This window comes from Microcebus murinus, chromosome 10 (assembly GCF_040939455.1).
Source record: "Microcebus murinus isolate Inina chromosome 10, M.murinus_Inina_mat1.0, whole genome shotgun sequence".
Classification (NCBI taxonomy): Eukaryota; Metazoa; Chordata; class Mammalia; order Primates; family Cheirogaleidae; genus Microcebus; species Microcebus murinus.
Genome location: NC_134113.1, coordinates 32,451,811 through 32,472,887, shown reverse-complemented (window position 1 = coordinate 32,472,887; position 21,077 = coordinate 32,451,811). Strand labels below are relative to the sequence as shown.

Genomic DNA, 21,077 nt, shown 5'->3' with positions numbered 1-21,077 from the left:
TTTAGGACACCATTTAGGATAATATGGAAGAATTATAACAACTATTTCCAGATAGCGTAACTTATTATCTAAGACTTATGTAGCAAACAGAAAACAGAAAGCATAAATTATGTGAGAAGAAATCTTCATATGAGGAAAAGAGCATTGTCTGATTATTAGAATATAAGATCTCTCATTCTGGCTTTGCTAGGAAATACCTCATTGGTTTTAGAAAAGTCAACTAATTCCTAAGGTCCTTACTTTTCTCCCTTATAATATATCCATTTAAACTCCAAAAAAAGTATATGATAAATCACAATAATTTCAATCATATGAATTTTAATACAAAGCATATAAAATCAATTTCAAAATTTTCTGCATATACTTAAAATGTCTGTAAGAATGAGCTATTTTAGGTCTTCTTTAATTTCTTCTATTAAATTCAGGCATCCAATGTAACCTAAAAATATTGAGCTAAACTATTCTTTTTTTTTTTTGTAAAAGGGAAACTAGAAAAAGACTGCTTCCCACAGAAAATTTATTAACAATAGGTACTCAATTAGATGTTTTTAAACAATGAACAATGTCTCCTTTAATAAAATAATTGTGAGATATTTTTAAGTCTTTTTTTTCTTTTTCCATAGCCCCACCTACACAAAAATTTCCGATGTAAAGACACCACTTCTATAAGGAGGTATTCACTGTAGATGTACAGAAGTCAAAGGAAATCTAAGTTTACAAGAAAAATAAACCAGATTATCATTCTAACCAACTGCATGTTCACACAGATGCTCAATAAAAGCTATCTGATGATATAATGGATTATGAATTCTTGAAGTATATACAGTCGGCAACTATTTTTCAGGAATCATCATCCAACAAAGTTTTCTTTTTCATTTTAAATCTTTCATATCACCCTTTTGACAATCAGTTGAAATTATGAAAGAACATTAAAAAATATAAATTAAAATAGGATTAACTATCGACTGATATTCAACTTCAGAAGTTAAAACAAATACAAGTGTGTATTAGAGCAAAATGTGTTGATAATGTGTAAATCAAAACTGCCAAGATGATTGTTTTTTTCAACACATCTCATCCATTGTTTTCCCTCCAAAAAACAAAGGTAGCATAAGAAGAAACAGGAAGAACTGCTTCAGTAACTGAACATATTGATTTTACTGGCTAGGAAGTCCAAATGCTAATACTCCTAATAATTAGCCATTCCTTTTGTGACTTGGTAACATATATCCTCATACAACGTATATCAAATGGAATTTTTTGATTTACACCTGAAATTTCAAAGTTTCCATTTTTGAATTCCCCTAGTCTTAAGTAAGTAGTACATTGTCTCCTTTGTTTGATAAGAATAACATTTTTCCCAACATCTAGGACTCCATGATGCAAAATGTCATTTTGCCGATCTTCTGTTCCAGTATTCACTTTAATTTTTTTGATTATAATTGGATTTTCAAATACAATCATAAAGACATCTCCTGTTGAAGGTGGTTTCCCCCAAAAGTACTCATCAACACTACTGTAAGCTTTGCTTGCTTCGTAATTTTCAAATACATTCATGTTGGTATATAGACTTGCAGGAGGATTATCAGGGATATCAAATGATTCCTCTTCAAAATCGTCATCTTTTAGCTTATTTTCAGTTCCTTTATATGATGAATAATAACCCATGTGCTGAAATAGAGATGGTTTAAAACGGATCACATTTTTCTGAGCCAAGAGACCTCGGAAATGAGTCAATAGCCAATCACAAGGCATTTCTTGATAAAACATTAATAAAAAATGTGCCAAACGTGGGAGGTCACGAGAATGATAGAGTTTACCAATGTATCCAAGCTTAGAGAACTCAAGAGTTACCCAATAAGTTCCTTCTAAGGATGTAATTACTTTCTTGATGGCAGTTAAGAAATTTTTTGAACATCGGACATCATCTTCAAGCATTACATAGTAGTCTGAAGTATTAGCACAAAAATTAAGCAGAAAAGCATAATCTACATTTTGCTTGGAACGAAATTTGACTCTGTCTTCTGGGTCATTGTAATTTCTTTTAAGGCCATCCAGGATTGGATAATATTCCTCTGGAGCATGTATAACCATTAATCTTCCCGCAATAATATGGTGGGCGAATTTCTGTGTAATATCCTGGACCATGACATCACGCCAGGATGAATTAAAGTCTGCCAGATGAACCACCACTGAAATTTCCTTCAGTTCTTCATAGCTGGATTGCTCAAAAATAGACTTGATTGTCTCAAGTAAATAGTTTCCTTTTTTTCGTTTTACTGATGAAAGTCCAATTGTAAGATACCCTGAGCAAAAGAATGCAGAAGGAAGACAAATTCAATGTGAAATAGAAACACAGAAAAAGAAATGAGAACATATTCTTTTTGTTAAGTCTACTACTATATTAAGTAAATCTAGTGAATGATTATGCATAGAACATTTTGTGATTAAAGTGCTAAGCTAAATATATAAAGACTATAGTACTTTATACATAATTTATATTTTTTATGGAAAATAAATTACATTTTAAACATGATAATGTATGAGCCCTATTGCTGTGAACATTTGCTTCTTTTGAAATACAAAAAGATGGTTTAAAGTGCCCTGCAACTTAATGTTCTTTTATGTCTATTAGAAAAGATAGATGTTTATAAAATATACAATTTATTTTTTTAAAAAATCTGCAAAAGGGGAAGGGACTTGTCAGTTAAGACTGATGAGCTAGTCTCAAGTAAAGAAAAAGAAAAAGAAAGCTAACTCATTCTTCAATCATCTTTGAATTTTTCATAGAACACGTGTCATATATTTTGATTTTTCTTAGATCACTGTCATTTACTTGTACTAGAAGAATTCACAATTGAAATTTACAATTTTATTTTGAAATTTAGCTAGTCTATTAATTATAAAGTAAAAAACATCATAAGATATATTCAAAAAACTTTTATGCTACATTGTCCTAAGAGATTAGCATCACTGTTTTCTTCATTTTGAAACACATATTATAGTGATTTTGCTTGGAAAAACTTTTATTTAGACATTTAAAATCTAAAATTAGAAATTGGATATTTTTAGAGAATAAAACTCTGAGAAAAGACAGTTCACCTCTGAATAGTGTTAGATGTATTTTTATTGAAATATTTTCACTCTTTGAAGCTCTCATTCTCATGTGACTCAGAAATGAATAAAATTTCTGAACTTCTATTTGGAAAATGGGGAAACTTTTATATGTACCAAGATCATTGTTTTAATATAGACGTCTACATGATGTGGGTTGTATGATACTGAAAAAGCCTCATTTCAAGTAGTAAGAAAAAATTTTCTTGAATGGGGATTTTTCAGTATCATACAAAGCATATTATGTAGAAAAACTTAGTAGTTTGTAAGAATGGTTGAGGTTTACATATTAAAAATACGCCCAGGCTTCCAACTCTGATTCTACTGCAACATAAATATGTTGTTATCTACTACCATAAACTTTAAGCCATCAAATTTCATTAGTATTCAATAATACTCAACACTTAATAAAACATTTTCTATGTAAGAGGCAAGAGTTCATGCATTTTATCTGTAATATGCATCTTATATGTTTATAATAGTTTTTTGAGATAGGTTTGCTGTTATCACCACTTTGTTTCTCATATGAGGAAACAAAGTCATAGTGAGATGAAGTAATTTTTGCAAAGTGTTACACTTAATAGGCAGTGTGATGACAAGATTCCAACTGCCCCACTTTTATCCTCTGTGTTATATTGCTTCTTTAATATAGAGCAGCTGGCATATTTGTCAATAGAAATTAGCAAATCTAGCATAGAAAAGAGGGATCGGTAATGTTTAAACATAGGTGGAATAACACATGGAGATGAAAAAATAGTGGCAGTCTGGTGTAGTTAGAAGGAAGCTTAAGAACACCTGATATTTGAAATGGTGGAATGAAAAAAATCAAGATATAAAGAAACCCAAATTAATTTAATAATTTTCTCAACCTGGTGATCACAAATTCACTCAAATAAACATTTCTTCAAAGCAAAGTCAATTTTTGTGGTCCCCATATAATTTATTAAGAAGTTCATTATATTTCATTGATTCCAAGATTTGTATTTTTCATGCTGAAACATTTAAAAATCAGCTTGCACATTACAATTGATGATGTCTTATGAATAAAACTGGTAATTCTTACATTTTCTTAGTGGTATATTAATTAAATAATAGTACTTTTTTATAAGATATGGTGTCTTAGAATCCATGAAATATAGTATATAATTTCTTGGCTTCAAACATTTTTTTAACTGACTATAGTGTGTTGAATAGTTTACTCCAAAAATCCATGTTTACCTGGAACTTCAAAATGCAATTTTATTAGTAAATAGAGTTTTTGTAGATGTAATTAGTTACAGATCATGAGATGAAATAATTCTGTATTTAGGGGTGGGCCCTAAATCCCATTACTGATATCCTGATAAAAAGAAGACAATACATAGAAAGACAAAAAGAAGAAGGCCATTAATGATAGAGGTAGGGATTGGATTTCTGCTGCCAAAAGCCAAATATTCCAGGAGCTGCCAGAGACTGGAAGAAGCAAAGATTCTTCCTTAGGAATTCTGGAGGGAGCGTGGTCCTGCCAGCACCTTTATTTCAACTCTTGGCCTCCAGAACAATGAGAGAATAAATTGTTCTTTTAAAGCCACATAGCTTGTGGCAATTTGTTATAGCAGAACAAGGAAACGAATGCACTTTCACTTATTCAAAACTTGTGGCAAGTCATAAAATCCAAACCATTAGAGGTTAGAAAATGTAGCAATATGGGAATAGATATTTTCATAGCAAAAAAAAGTGACTACAATCAAGAATAAGTTAGGGCATATTTTAAAATAACTAAAAGAGCGGAATTGGAACGTTTCCAGCACAAAGAATTGACAAATGCTCAAGCGATCCTCCTGCCTCAGCTTCCCCAATAGCTGGGACTACAGGTGCACGCCACGATGCGCTGTTAATTCTTTTATTTTTAGTAGAGATGGGGTCTTACTCTTGCTCCAGTTGATCTCAAACTTCTGAGCTCAAGCAATCCTCCTGCCTTGGCCTCCCAGAGAGTTAAGATTAGAGGTGTGAGCCATCACACCGCCTATGATTAGGGATATTATTTAATTTTTGTTATTAAGGGAAATGGATCAATGAGTACTAATTGCAATTTGTGAAAAATATTGAAATCCTTCCCAAAGAATATATTATATTAGTAAAGCCCTTAAACTTTTATTGCTACACAAATAAAACAAATGTTCATTATTTGAAAACAAAACATTTTATATATACTTTATTTAAAACTGTACAGATACTTACGCTTTCTTTGTAAAGGCGTGGCAGCTAGGTAGCGATAGGTGACATTTATGGCTCCTGAGAAATTAGATAAATCCTTGAAAGTGTGAACATAGCGTTCTGAATTCAGTTGATGTGTGGATGTTTCCCTTATGAGTTGTTTGTGTCCCTCCTAAATGCCAGGAAAGAGGCGAAGAAAAAACGATAGATGGCCTTGGGTTAAATAAAGTTTATCTTTACACAGTGAATATATGAGTATGATATGCAATATGGTGGGTTGTATAAATCTTAATTACTGACATCATAAGCTATAGATCATCACCACTTACCTGATTTCCTATCTGGAGTTTCTGGTCCAGGCTTTCTCTCCTCTATTCCACTCTGTATATTACAGTTACATTGTTACCACAGCATATATGAATAATGGCTTTCTATTTTTTTCTATAATTAATTCATTTTTTATTGTGGAATGACATTTCATTGTTTGGGAATACTATATTTTATGTATTTACTCAATTGATGGACATTTGGGTTGGGACTATTGGGTTATGAATAACTCTGCTACAAATAGTCATATACAAGTGTTTAGACATATGTTTTCATTTTTTGTGTATGTGTACATGCCTGGGAGTGGAATCCCTGGGTCATATGGTTACTTATATGTTTAACATTTTGAGGAACTGCCAAATTGTTTTTCAAAGTGGCTGTACCATTTTACATTCTTACCAGATGTGGATAAGGTTTCCAATTTTTCCACATCCTTGACAATACTGGTTATGATTTGTGTTTTTGATAATAGTTATCCTAGGAGGTGTGAAGTGATATCTCCTGTAGTTTTGAGTTGTGTTTGTATAATGGCTAATTTTTGGTATGTTTTGAACATTTTTTAATGTGCATATTGTCCATTTTTATATCATTTTTGGAGTAATGTCTTTTCAGATACTAATTTTTTAATGGTTTGTTTTTATTATTGAGTATTGAGTTCATTCTATGTTCTGGACATAAGTCCTTTATCAGATACATGATTTACAAGTGTTTTATCCATCTGTCAGTTGTCTTCTTGATGGCTTCTCTTGTATCACAAAAGTTTTTAATTTTGATAAAATTAAATTTATTAATAACTATTTTTCTTTTGTTGCTTGTGCTTTTGGTGCCCTATCCAAGATCACTAAGATTTATTCCTATCCTTTATTCTTAGAGTTTTATCATTTTAGTTCTTACATTGAGGTCTATGAACAATTTGAGTTAATTTTTCTGTACAGTGTTAGGTAAGGAGTTCCATTTCATTCTTTTGTCTTCAGCTAATCAGTAGTCCTGGCACTATTTGTTGAAAAGACTTCTTTCCCTATTGAATTACCTTGGCATGTTTGTTGAAAATAAAGTAGCTGTAATGTAAAACTTTATTTCTGGGCTCTCAAATCTATTTTATTGGCCTATATGTCTATCTTTATGCTAGTAACACACTGACATTCTCTTGTTAAAAAAAATCTCAACATGAAAATTCACACTGCTTTCATGTTAAGATTCATATATTTTTTTTACAATAAATCAAGGATCTTAAAATATTACAGTAATCTATTGTAGTTTCATCTGAGGCTGATTTCCATGAAATTATCCATATGTGGGTCATATTATGCTATTTACTCTTTTTCCTCAAGCACTGTCAAATAAAAGAACACACATTATCTCTATGATTATAAAACATTGGGAATGATTTGAAAGGTAGTAATGGAAAAAACAGTTGGATTTTGGATAATTTATTAATTGAAAGTTTAAATAAATCACTTATATGGCCAATATCTAGCTGTTGAGAATGGCTAGCCATGGTCCTTGTGACATGGTCGTAATTGTTTCAAGTGTCTTAAAGTAACCTCAATTAGGACATATTTGTGCAAAGTCAAGAAAGTGTGTACTCACTTTCTCATGGTAATATTAATATATTTGCTTGTGTGTGTGTGAATGTATGTATGTGTATGGCATTCTGTTGGAGGTAAAGTCTAATCCTTTTACATTTAAGATTTCTCTTATCTATGTAGTGGTGAACTTTTCATCTCATTAAATCTCCAGGAAGGTTTATATTAAAGAAAACATTCAAATTCCAGTTAAAATATACCCCATTAGCCACTAATTCCCCTTCTTTGATATGTTTGATGATAAATTCTGGTTATCTAATCACCATTTGATCAAGTTTTTATTGGATATATCTTACTTGCAAAATGACTATTCGTTTGGCTTGTGTACATGGTTTGCTACCATTGGTAGAATACGTGTTAGGGGGCAAACTAACTAGAAAGAAATGTTTCTTTTTTGGTAAGGTGTGCACTCTACTCTGTTGTGTTATGTGGATCTACTTCTACCATTCAGTTTAAGATGTCAGGCCAAGCACATGCAAGTTATTAAGACTATAGAGAAAATAAATGCATTAAGTAACTTTGGTTCTGATTATTATTTTGCAGTGATCATTAAAACGTTAATAAAACCCCTGCTCTCAAAGATTAGACAAGACTCAAATACAAATTTTACCTCCATTGAAACATTCAGTATTTTGTGTCAAACTCAAATGTCAATGGAAAGGATGATTAGTTCAAAATGTTATATCTATTGGCCAGACTGGAATATTCTTAGAATAAAAATTGAGCATAGCAGACCATGACTGCAGATTTATAAGAGCTTTCAATATGGTGCTCTACTAAATAGAGACTCATTTTGAATATCTTTTCTGCATAGCCAATTATGTTGATGAACCTAAAATTCTATGTTTATTTGGTCTTTAATAGTATATTTCTGTATTTTATATTGGCTTAACAATTTGGACAAATCAAAATACTCTATTTTTTTAAAAAACATTCATAATGTACTTGCCATCTGTAAAAGCTATAAACTTTCAAAATATTTGAAATTAAACTTTAGATGATAAATTTCTTAGAAATATACTAATTGAATATCTATTGAGTTATCATTTTAAATTCTTTACACATAAATATTTTAATCAGGATGTCTGCAAATCTATAAAGCATCATTAAAGTCTAAAATAAACAAATTTAGGATTGCCAAAAAGTAACTGGGGACTCAGTTTATCATCAACTACTTGAATAGAAATGTAATGGTGTACACATTTAATAGCACTTAGAAGAAATTTTCTATAAAAATCACAGTAATCATAGCACTAAATTGTTCTTATGTAATATTAATAAGGGAAGTGCAGGATATTGAATACTTCTTTGAGAATTCTATCCCAAACACATAAAAATTGAAACCTTTTCTGTGGTAATATGGAGTGCATTCATCCTGATTAAAGGACATAACAGAATATAAAAGGAAATGGAACTTATATGAAATCACTTTATTCAATTCTCAAGAACAAGCTTCTTTACACTTTTCAGCATAAATAAATAATGTAACTTTCACCTGAGTCAGCCTTATTGGCTGCTTTCCAGAGGCATCTACCTGAACAGCCAGGCTTTCCCTGGACACCTTCTTTCTGTAGCTACTATGATGTAGTATAGTTCTCAGTAATAAGACAAGGCTTCATGCAATCATTTTCTGGATGGGAACGCCATTCAGTGGACTAGCTACAGACCAAATATATACCCTGGTGGCTATTTTGAAGATGCTCACAGCTAAGAGGCTAAGTTGATTGGGCATGCAGCGTCTCTTCTACTTAGTTTGCTTTGTAATGTTATTTGTCTCTTACTCTAAGCTTGGCTTTTTTTTTTTTTCACCTAAAGGCACATATGTTTCTAATACATAAGCAAATACACTAAACTGTTAATATTTCTAGGATTTCAGGGCACAAATGTATTTTCTAGCAAAAAGAGCAGAAAAGAATCTGCTAAGTAACTCGAGAGACTTTACTGCAATACTTCTAACTATTCATCTGATTTATTTGAATTATAAGTATTATTTTTCACTGAAAAATGGAAGACAGAAAAAGAAATGTCTTCTAAAGTCTATGCTTAGAAAATTGCACACATTGTGGCATTCTGGATACCAGAAGGAAAATCAAGTCAGATAAGCTTTTGAAAAATGAAATATACACAGGTTAAAGGATCAACAGGGAGAAGTGTTAAAAAGAAACTTTATTATATTCTTCTAGGGGGCCAGTTTCTATGAATATTCTACACTTTAGAAAAATAAAGTTAGTATTAATGATTGAAAAATGTTTTAAATCTTTATAATATCAATGCTTGAGATAAAATTCAGCTAAAAATACAATTTAGTTAGAAAACATCAGCTAGCAAATAGCGAAAATTTAATAATGAAAATAATGTCACTGAATTTACTTTAAGGGAAAGGTACTGACATTCAATAATCATTTGAACCAATTTTTTCATACTTAATGTAAATATTTTAAAAATAGTAACTTTTTAACACTAAGAAGCAATCTATTCTCTGCACCTGGAATGATTAGCAAATTTGATTAAATATGTGCATAATATAGTCAGAGAAATACAGTTGCAAAAGTACTATTAGTAGATCTACTTTGTTAAATCACATTTTGTACATTCAGTGGCTAAGACCAATATTTAGATAGTACTATGCAAAATTCCATAAAACAAGGCAATAGTGTTGATTCTCTAATTTACATATACTTCACTACTTCTTACACATTTTACAGTGAATCAAAGAAGTTCTATTTCAAAAGACATAAGGATTTCTGTTGCACACAGTGGCCTTTCAGGTATTTTGAAAGTGAAAGATTAAAATTGCACTTGAAACTTCCTAATAAATGAATACAATAAGCATCCAACCAGTAGCATGTGTTTGATTTACAAGATTTGATTTACTTTTACCAGAGGTCACAGAGTCAAGAAATACATTTTTATTATAAAATTCAATCATTAATCAAGAGAATCTCTACTTAATTTATGACCTTTAATTCTATCAAGTAAACTTAGCTAGAACACATTTTGTATTTTCCTTACATCTCATAAACATATTAGGTTATAAAAATCACAAAATGTATATTATCAGTAAGTTTCTTTAGTTTGCTATGCTTGCCTAGTCAAATCCTGTTAATCTGTGGTGATTTCAACCATTGTGAATTAACTGCGGATAGTAGAAAGAAAGGTCCCACAAACTCAGGACCTCTACTTGAAGGTCAAAAGCCTGGGCAGAATCAAGATCTAGGATTTTGGAAGAATTTCACCATCAAAAAACAGAGCTAATAGAAGCAAGATGTTTTACAGAGGACCTCCTAGGAGGATCTGTACCAACTAAGACCACATGGTTTGCTCATAGGATATAGATATGATCTGGCAAATAGTAGGTAGTTAATAAGTAATGTTCAATTTCCAAAAAAGACATGTTATTGTAAAATGCTGTTGGTGGTTATTGTTACAGTCTCTCTTGTTAAGATGTTAATTGAAACTTTCAGAATGCTTGCACATGGGAAGCACTTTTTAGTACCTGTGAGTTTAAAGGTTTTGATTTTCCTGAAATATATATAAACAATAATAATAACATAAAAATCAGGATAGATATCTTAGCCTCAATTCAGATAGAAAAAGTGAATAAACAATCATGTCCACATTACCCTCATTGGTCATGAAATAATATAATAATTATAACAAGAAAAATAATAGAAACTAACAAACTAAATTCTTAAAATTAGCCAGAATAAGCTCTTGTGCGTATTTCCATATTTCACAAAAAAATTCATTCATGTATCATTATCTACTAATATTTATTACCTCTTTTTAACTACTGAATAGTTTACACATAAACATATCTATATCTTGAGGTCTTTTCAGTGAATATAAAAAATATATAACATGGTGGTCATTTAGGAAATGGGAATACAAGAGAATTTAGGGAATACAAGAGAAAAAAAAATCTGTTAATTGTCATCAGTGAAATACAATGTTAAGGTAACATCTATATTCCATATTATAATGTAATTAAAATAGAAGATGCCAAAAGTATGGGCCAAATATTGAACTTAGCAGGTGGCACTAGAAACAGTTATGGGAATATGGGTGGGGTAGAGAAGTCACAGAAGAAGGTAAGGTTTTGGGGATAAGTCCAAACCCATAGCTGAAAACTTCTGAGTTACAATTGCTTTGGTTATCAAAATCCAAATGAGATGCTATATATGATAATAAAATACTACTTAAAATGCACAATTAAAAAGTACTAATTTGGCCGGGTGCTGTGGCTCACGCCTGTAATCCTAGCTCTTGGGAGGCCGAGGCGGGCGGATTGCTCAAGGTCAGGAGTTCAAAACCAGCCTGAGCGAGACCCCGTCTCTACCATAAAAATAGAAAGAAATTAATTGGCCAACTAATATATATAATATAAAAATCAGCCGGGCATGGTGGCTCGTGCCTGTAGTCCCAGCTACTCGGGAGGCTGAGGCAGGAGGATTGCTTGAGCCCAGGAGTTTGAGGTTGCTGTGAGCTAGGCTGACGCCATGGCACTCACTCTAGCCTAGGCAAGAAAGCGAGACTCTGTCTCAAAAAAAAAAAAAAAAAAAAAAAAAAAAAAACTTAAAAAAAAAAAAAAAAAAAAAAAAGTACTAATTTGAAATGGCATTTTGAAAATTTCAATGATAATACAGAAAAGTAGAGAAAGCAAGAAGGAATGCTTTTGAAGTAATTTTTTTCTCTATATATTTCAAATTAAAGCCCCCAAATCTTAATTATTTATATAATATTAATTCAGCTTAGTGATGATAGCTAACTTATTTGTAATTAGATATACATATTTGAAATATGTATAGACAGCACATATACATACAACGTAGACAGCATTAAAGACAGCATACATTAGACAGCATACAGCATTAGACAGCACACATACACATATACAATGTAGACAGCATTAAAGAAAATATTGGAATGTAAATCAAAATAAGTGCAATGTTGGTAATATATGGCTAATGAAAAATGTAGATAGAAAATATTTATGTTATAATTTTACTTAAACCAATACCAATACCAGTAGTCCAATAGCCTGGGGTTGAAGTTAGGTTACAATTGGGCTATTACAATTTTAAGCCTTATTTTGAAGAAAAAATAAACACTTTCCAAAACTTACCAGAACATAGCTATCTTCGATGTACAAGTTCATAAACAGGAGAAAAATGACAAGAACTCCCAAGAATGACACTGTAGAACGTTTTCGCAGGCATCTCATTTTATCCAGTATTTCAAAAATATGTTTCATTTGATGAAATTTAAACATTCTCCTCTGTGGAAAAGAGGCAAATAATTACTAAAGTTAATTTAGATGCAAATATTTCTTTATGATAGACATCAAAAGTCTGTGCACTACCCTGTTTATTGCCACACTACTGACAAGAGCCAAGATATGGAATCAACCTAAGTGTCCATCAACAGATGACTGGATAAAACAAGTGCTATATATATATATACACAATGAAATACTATTTAGCCTATCACTTGATGGAAGAACAACATGGAAGAGCAACATGGAAGAACATGGAATACATCATGTTAAGAGAAATAAGTCAAGCACAGAAAGAAAAATAATGCATGATTTCAATTATATGTGGAATCTAAAAAAGTTAAACTCATAAAAGCAAAGAGTAGAATAGTGGTTACCAGAGGCTGGAGGGGGGGGGGTGTGTGAAAGGAAAAGGTTGGTTAATGGGTAAAAACTTACAATTAGGGAGGAAGAATAAGTTCTTGTGTTTTATTACACAGTAGGGTGAGGACATCTATACACAATGCAGTGTATATTTCAAGGTACACAGAAGAGAGGAGTTTGCATGCTATTATCACAAAGAAATAATAACTATTTAATGGGATAGATGTGCTAATTATTCTGATTTGACCATTATACAATCAATGTATACATGCATTGAAACATCACTGTGTCCCCAAAATATGTACAATTATTTGATGTCAATTACAAATAAAAATTAATGATGAAAAATTAGAAAAAAATAAAACAAACTAATCCTGAAGTAAGCTAGAAAAAGAGCAAATTAGTCAAATAGTAAGCAGAACAAAAGTGATACAGGTAAAAATGAAAATCAAAGCATAAGAAAAAGAACAATTAAACTGAATTCTTGTCCCTTGAAAAGATCAATAAAATTGATACTTCTTCAGCCAGACTGATTAAGAAAACAAGAGAGAAGACATTAATAATATCAGAAGCAAGCACCACTAAGTTGGAACTTATAGATCAACACTTATGTGTACATACGGTAGTAAAATTCAACAGAAATCAAGAAGGTGGAAGGAGGGAGGAAGGGATGAGTAAATTCACACCTAACAGGTACAATGCACACTATATAGGTGATGGACACACTTATAACTTTGACTCAAACTGCACAAAAGCAATTCATGTAACCAAAATGTTTGTACCCCTATAAAATATTCTGAAGTAAAAAAAAGATAGCAAGTAAGAAAAATAATATCAGGAGCAAGTTATGTTCCATCAATAAAGACTCTACAGATATTAAAGGGATAATAAAATATTTTGAAAAATATAATATATGGCAACAAATTTGACAACTTAGATCATGGACAAATTCCTTGAAATGCACAAATTACCAAAGCTCATTAAAGAAATAAACAGAATAATTTTGTATTAAATAAAGTGAATATGTAGTTAAAAATACTCCAAAAAGAACATTCTATGTCCATATGACTTCACCAGTGAATTTCACCAAATATTTTGAAGGGAAAAAAGTACCAATTCTACATAAGCTTTTCTAGACACTAGAAGGGCAGTAAATAATTCTTATTGTCTGTATCTAATGAAACATTTTTATTAAATTTTTTTGAAAATAACTTTTGAATCATTATATAAATAATTTGCAGGAATAAAAATGATAGTAAAAATACAACTTTATTAGAAATATTGTAAGACTCTAAACATAGCTAACCCAAATTTTCTCATTCATTATCTCAATTTTGAAAGTATATTTCTCCAAAATCTACAGTACTTCATCAATTGTTCCCCAACCATAATTCCTAACCCTGGAACATATCCATCTTGACAGTTCTGATTCCAGATTTCAAGTAAATTCTAACAGGTTCATGCTTATTTGAGTTCTTCTTGTGTTTGCAACATCAAGACAGAATACTTTTGGGAACTTGCATGGCTCATGATTTTCTTGATGACAGAACAACTTTCATATCTTTTCAAGTCAGGTTGGTTCCATATCTGATCCCTGATTATCTTATCAAATTTTTCATCCACCACCATCCCCCAGATAATATCTATTCACCTTGTCCTGCTTTCAGCAAGAATCCTTTTAAGTCAGTTTAGCAAAGAATTACCCTCCCCTCTTAATGATTTTCAATCCATTGATTTGTATCCCTTTCCTTGGCTATAAATTCCAACTTTTCTTTGTTTTACTCAAAGAGTTGAGTCTAATCTCCCTTTCCTATCATAAAACTCCATTGCAGTAGGCTTTTGAAGTCCCTTGAATAAAGTTTACCTTACTATCTTTAATTAGTGTCATGAGTAATTTTTTTCTTTAACGGTTTTTGATACTGTAACTTGGGTAGGATCAAATTCATCACTGGACCCCCACACCTCTCACCTAGGATGCCAAGTGCATACCTTTGGAGCCTCTGTCTTCACTTCTGGCTGATTGATGGGGAATCCATTGATGGTTTCAACTCTTGAGCCAGTGTTCCAGACGACAGTCTGTTGAACCACAGTAAGGGCAGATTATGAATCTTAAGATTCTGAGTGTATTATACATGCTGGGTTAGAGTCCCAGAAAAACAGAGGCTGGATTACAGTCCTAGGTTTCTCTGTTTGTAAGAAGCTGAGTTAGAGTCTCAGGCTTCTTTCTTAAGAAAGTACCTGCTGGGCTGGAAGTCTTAACTTCCTCTTTTTTTGAGTGGGAATTTACTTCCTGAATTCCTGGGCTGTAAAATTTCCCCTGGCTCTTTGTGAGGCCTCTATGACCCTGTTTCTCTCAAGGTCACTTCTCAGTCAACTGAAACTCCCTTCTCAAATCCCTACTAACCCTATGCTGCACTAACTGTCCACAGGCATACTAAAAGCTAGCTTTTTGGGGTATTATATCTGCTGAAAAACAGTTTCCAAAATCATTGGGTAACTTGCGACTTTAGAGGTTTTTGTGTTTTTTTTTTTTTTTAATTCAAAATATTAAGGGGATACAACTGTTTTTGTTACATAGGTGAATTGTATGATGCTGAAGTCAGGGCTTTTAGTATGCCTGTCACCAGAACAGTGTTCATTGTACCCAATAGGTAAGTTTTTATCCCTCACCCCCCTCCTACCCTCCTGCTCCTTGGTTTCCAATGTCTTTTGCACCTCTTTGTGCCTGTGTGTACTCATCTCACAAATGCATTTTATCACATTGAGGATGTTTTCTTCTATTCCTAGACTGATGACAGTCTATATCAGGAACGAGTGTTGAATTTTGTCAAATATTCTCTCTCTGTCTTTATTGAGTTGATAGAGCTTTTTTCTCCTTTATTATGTTAATATGATGGATTATACTGCTTGTATAATTTAAACCAAATACAATTACATATTAAAATAATTATGTAATTATTTTCATATATTATTGGACTTGATTTGCTAAGATTTTATTTCTGTGTTTACATTAAGAAATACTGATGTATAATGCAAAAAAGTAAAAAAAGAAAAAAAGAAATACAGTGTGTAATTTCCTTTTTTATTTTCTATTGTCTTTGTTAGCTTTTGCTATTAAATTGCTGGTCTTAGAGAAATCTTAAGTCTATGGCTAATTTTGCCTTACTGCTAAGGTAATACACTTCTGATGATCCATATATTAGGACTTTTTTTTTCTGGTTGATAGAAATATTAATTATTCTTGTCTTTGTATTCCAGAAATTGTTCTAATTGTTTCTTTCTAGTGATTCTTTACTAGTCTTGAGTACTTTTTTTTTTCATACATATGCACTGAATAATGCTCAGCTAAAGACATGAAGGAATTCCTTTATACATTAATACATACTCTGAGTGATAACCTGTCTCTGAATTCTTTCTTGTGCTGCAACCTAGAAACTTTAGGCAGTAAGCTACAGCAATTATCTCATTTGTTTTCCTTCTATGAGGAATCATTGCCCTCATGTGCTTGTTTTCCAATGGCTAAAAGATGCTGTTTCATATTGTTAGTCTAGTTTTTTAGTTGTTTATGGATAGCAGTAAATCTGGTCTCTGTTGCTCTATTATGGTCAAAGCATCTTTCTGGTTATAAGATTCTTTGCCCACACTTTCTCTCCTTTATTTTCTTGAAAAATATTGCTTCATTATTGTCTTGCTTTTTATGTTGCTATTGAAACATCTAATTTTACCTGCTTTTATTTCCATTACAAATGGCTTGGAAAATGGAAATGAATTGATTTTGTAGCCTAGAGGCTTGCTAAATATTTTCTTTATCTTCAAGGCTGCATTAGGTATTTCTGGAAGGTATCCATTCTGGTCTGGGTCAAGTACTCAGGAATTACTGGAGAAACTTTAACACAAGACCACTCTGGATCACTTAGTACATTTAATTGTAGATCTAATTTTAAATAAACATAGGAAATATAGTATAATTATAGTGTGCAAATGTTATATGTTCTGACAATTCCAAAATATAGCCAACTAAAAATGTGAGGAGATAGAAAGGGGAAAGTAGAATAAGCTCATCTACATTTACACTTTGTTTGCTTTAAAAAATAGTCTCTGACTCACACCTATTATCTAATAGACTATTATTTAAAGCAAACAAAACAAATACCAGAAGCAAAGTAAGGAAATGAAACTAATGGCATAATTAAAGGTATTAATAAAGGTAACTACTTAAACAGTAATACAAAAGTTCCTAAATATAATACCAAAATGAATAAAAGAAAAACATTTGCAGTACCACCACTGCTATGATTTAAATGTGTGTCCCTTCTGAAGTCCATGTTGAAACTTAATCCCTGATAGGACAGTATTAAGAGGTGAGGCCTCTTCCCTGGGGAATGGATTAATTCATTAATAGATGAGTGCTATGGTCTCCAATCCCTGGAGTATGGGCAGGTACTGGTCAGTGACCTGTTAGGGATTGGGTGGCAGAGCTTCTCCCCTTCTCCCCTGCCCCTTGTTAGTAGAAAAATTGTCTTCCATGAAATTTAGGAAATGGGAGAGTACACAGCAGGAGGTGAGTGGTGGGCAGTGAGTGAAGCTTCATCTGTATTTACAGCTGCTGCTCCCCATCACTGGCATCATAGCCTGAGCTCCACCTCACCCCTACTCAATGTTCTGGGAAAAATTGTCTTCCATGAAATTGGTCTCTGGTGCCAAAAATGTTGAGGACCACTGGATTAGTGGATTAAAGGCTTAATTGATTAATAAATTGTTGCAGAATTAGTTATCATGAGAATGAGTCTGGTATAAAAGCTAGTTTGGCTCTCTTGCATATGCCCCTCTCTACTGGTGATGCCTTCTGCCATGTTATGACACAGCACAAGGCCTTCACCAGAAACCAAGCAGATGTGCCCACCTGACCTTGGACTTCTCAGCCTCCAGAACTGTAGTAAATAAATTTAGTTCTTTAAAAATTACCTAGTCTCAGATATTCTGTTATAGCAATAGAAAACAAACAACCACACAGGGAGATATATTAAATATCCTATAATATATATAGAAAACACACCTTAGATTATAGATTTGAGACTAAACATGTCAGTAATATCAATAAATGCAAATAATCTTAACTTACTTTTTAAAGGTAAAAAATTTGTGCAAACATTAATACCTAACCCCTAACTCTAAACTGTATAAAATAAATATACCTAAAGAAAGTGATTCATAAAGGCTAGTGATAAAAGGATGAACAAACTATATTAAGCAAATACAATGAGAAATCATGATTTTCTGGGTATACTGAGTAGCTAATCATGCCATCTAAAGTTAGATTCAAAATCTATAGGCACTGTAAACACATTAGCTACTTAGGAACCCAGTGTTATAAAAAAAGTATGTCGATATAATCCACTAACAATATTGATTACCATGAAGAAATACAACATTGAACATGGCAGACACAAGCCCATCATTCTTTACAAACTCTGTGTGTTAAAAGACATTTGTAAACAGGTGAGCACATCCTGATAATATATAATTCCATGTAGCATGTTACTGCCTGAAAATATCAATCATGCCAATGAGGGCAAGTTACTTGAGCAGTAGTATTTTGGTTCCATGTTCAAATAATATTTTATCTGTTAGAATTTTCCTCTTTTATCTTGGAATAAAATTAGAAAGGACACACATGATTTTCTTTTAAGTTCATAGGTTGATTGCTATAGAGTAGTTTAATTTGAAAAGTGCTAACTCATATTAATCATCTTTTAAGTGAATTATTTTCTCAAGATGATATATCATCTTTATATACCCTAAATGTCATCAAAGATTTACTTGCTAACAACATATGCCACAATACATTTTATCTCTTTCACATCCAATAGGAAATACTGAACATGTTTTGTTTAGTAGTTTTATTGCAAGTGTTTTCAAAAACAGCTTTGTCACAAGTTTATAATACAAAGCTGTTAATTGCAGAATACAATTATGGAAATAAGGATATATAATCCTTACCTCCCTGCCCCAAGTATGTGCAAAGCTGGCATGTCTGGTTCAATAGGACAATTAGCTTTTGTTTGAGGGCAGAATCACATTCTTCTTGAAAGACCCCAGTTATGCATGTTCACGTGTATGAAAAAAATATAAAGGTTTAGAGTCACTTTGATGTGACAGTATACCAAGTAATTCATTTTTAAAAGGAAATAAATAATTTTCGCTCTATACTATCTTTCATGAACATTATTATATATAAATATATGGATAAGTATACTTGTATACAAATCTATCTTATATATTCATGTATTTACATATAATTTTGAAATTATAAATAGTATGGCATATAGTCCTATGCACCTATATATACACAATCATACACATATAAATACAGCTGTATTCACTAATAATGAAACAAGTAAATCAGTGAGACCATACTATTTTTTCTCACCATATTGACCTTACTTGAATTCTATCTATTAAGTTTATGAACCACCTCCGAAAAGGATGTAAGACTTTCTTAGTAAACTCCTTTCTCTCCCACTCCTATAAATATTGCTCTTTCTTTTCTTCTTTACAGTCTTTTTGGTATTACATGACTTCTCCTACAATCACTTTTTGAACAAAATTCCAAACTTAGATCTTTGACTGTCTTGCACCCTAGACCCAGTTTTCGAATAATGATGATTATTTCTACTTAGGTTTCCTTCTGACCACTCAAACACAATGCAGCTGAAACTGTACAGTAATTTTTTCTTCCAGCCTATTTCTCCTTCTACAGTCTCACTGTTGATAGAATTAGCTTTTTAATGGACCAGTCAAAAAACACTGGATTGCAGATTGCTTCCTGGGTCCTCATAGGGCTCTCTATGCTGAGCCCTCTTTCTCCTCAATCTCTTACCTGCCACAGTGTTTCATTTAGATATCACTGCCATAATCAAAGTTCGGGTTAATACTTTCTTTAACTTTGGCAACAGCATTAGATTACCAACGATTTTCCCCACCTTTTCACTCTTCACCATTTCGTTTCTTAAGTATCAGCCGCTAAACTGGAAGTGGGAAGCTACTTTTGGAATGTCCATCGCTAAACCGGAACTGGGATGAACCGCATTTGAAGAGAGGTTGGGATGTATGTTCAGCCTAGGGTCTTCCAGAAGATGCCCGCTTGGCAATGTTAATGGGGAAAACGTAACAATCCGGGCCCGCCATGCCACAGGGCTGAGTCAAGAAGGCTGCCGGCAAATGATCTCAGTTATCACAAGGGCAAATGGATACACCAACGTGGCCGCAGCACGTGTTAGCAAGAAAGCTCAGCCAACTTTGCACGAGGGGGAGGTCCTTTCAGGCCCGAGCTTTCCCCGCCCTTCAAGACCTCAAGATTTTTTTCAGTGAAAACTGTGCAAAACTCAGTCCGTCTGTTTTAGCTCTGCTCTTTGCAAGAATGAGGGGAGGAAACATATTGCCTCTTCAAAAATATATATATTTTTTCAAGTTCTGGAATTAGCCACACTGTTGTTTGTAATCTGTATTTCATGAAAAAATGATGCTATGAAGAGAGGCAAGGAGTACTTGGGCAGGTAGGGCAGATGAAGAACCTGAACAATTTTTTTGAATTGAAACTACAGTTTTTTCATACTGTGTCCTACTTCTGCTTCCTGCTTCTGAGATGCAATAATCAAAACTTGTTCTATTTTGTAATAGAGTAGTTTGATATTAAACAATAATAGTAATAAAACTTTACCTCCAGGAAAAAAGAAAAGAGGCTTTGGGGAATAAAAAAGAACTGGGTCCACTATGGTTGAAGCTGGAGTGTTTCTTTTTCCTTTTTATATTTTTTCCAGAATATTATGGGGGTACAAACATTTTGGATACAAGTAATGCTTTTGCCTCGCCCAAGACAGGGCTAGAGTCATGTCCTTTTCCCATACAGTGAGCTCCATCTTCATTAATTGTGAATTTACCCACACCCACCCCACCATCACCTGACCGGCACCCAATGAATATTACTACCATGTGAGCACCTTAGTGTTGATCAGTTAGTACCAATTTGATGGTGAGTACATGTGGTGCTTATTTCCCCATGCTTGTGATACTTCACTTTGAAGAATGGGCTCAAGCTCTATCCAGGATAATATAAGAGGTGCTAGATCACCACTGTTTTTTTGTAGTTGAGTAGTATTCCTTGAGTGTATGGAAGTCAAAGTCCTGGCATCCTCTGTTTGAGAACAACAAAGTTT

At 32.6% G+C, this 21,077-nt stretch overlaps 1 protein-coding gene and 1 long non-coding RNA gene across 6 annotated transcripts in view; one reads left to right on the top strand and one right to left on the bottom strand.

The window, feature by feature from the left end:
- The window catches only part of LOC105858013 (uncharacterized), a 104,804-nt gene that overhangs the window by 48,030 nt on the left and 35,697 nt on the right, over positions 1-21,077 (top strand). The gene's annotated exons all lie outside the window — the stretch shown is intronic.
- MGAT4C (MGAT4 family member C) overlaps positions 1,135-21,077 on the bottom strand; it is a 678,972-nt gene continuing 659,029 nt past the window's right edge. For 2 of the 5 annotated variants that reach the window (XM_012745562.2, XM_012745559.3), the window contains 4 exons: positions 14,851-14,937; positions 12,349-12,501; positions 5,335-5,482; positions 1,135-2,306 (listed from right to left, as the gene is read on the bottom strand). In XM_012745562.2, the coding sequence (XP_012601016.1) occupies positions 1,165-2,306; positions 5,335-5,482; positions 12,349-12,495 (1,437 nt within the window). In that variant the 5' untranslated portion in view covers positions 12,496-12,501; positions 14,851-14,937 and the 3' untranslated portion in view covers positions 1,135-1,164. The other 3 variants (XM_012745552.2, XM_012745566.2, XM_076007127.1) reach the window with 3 other exon arrangements.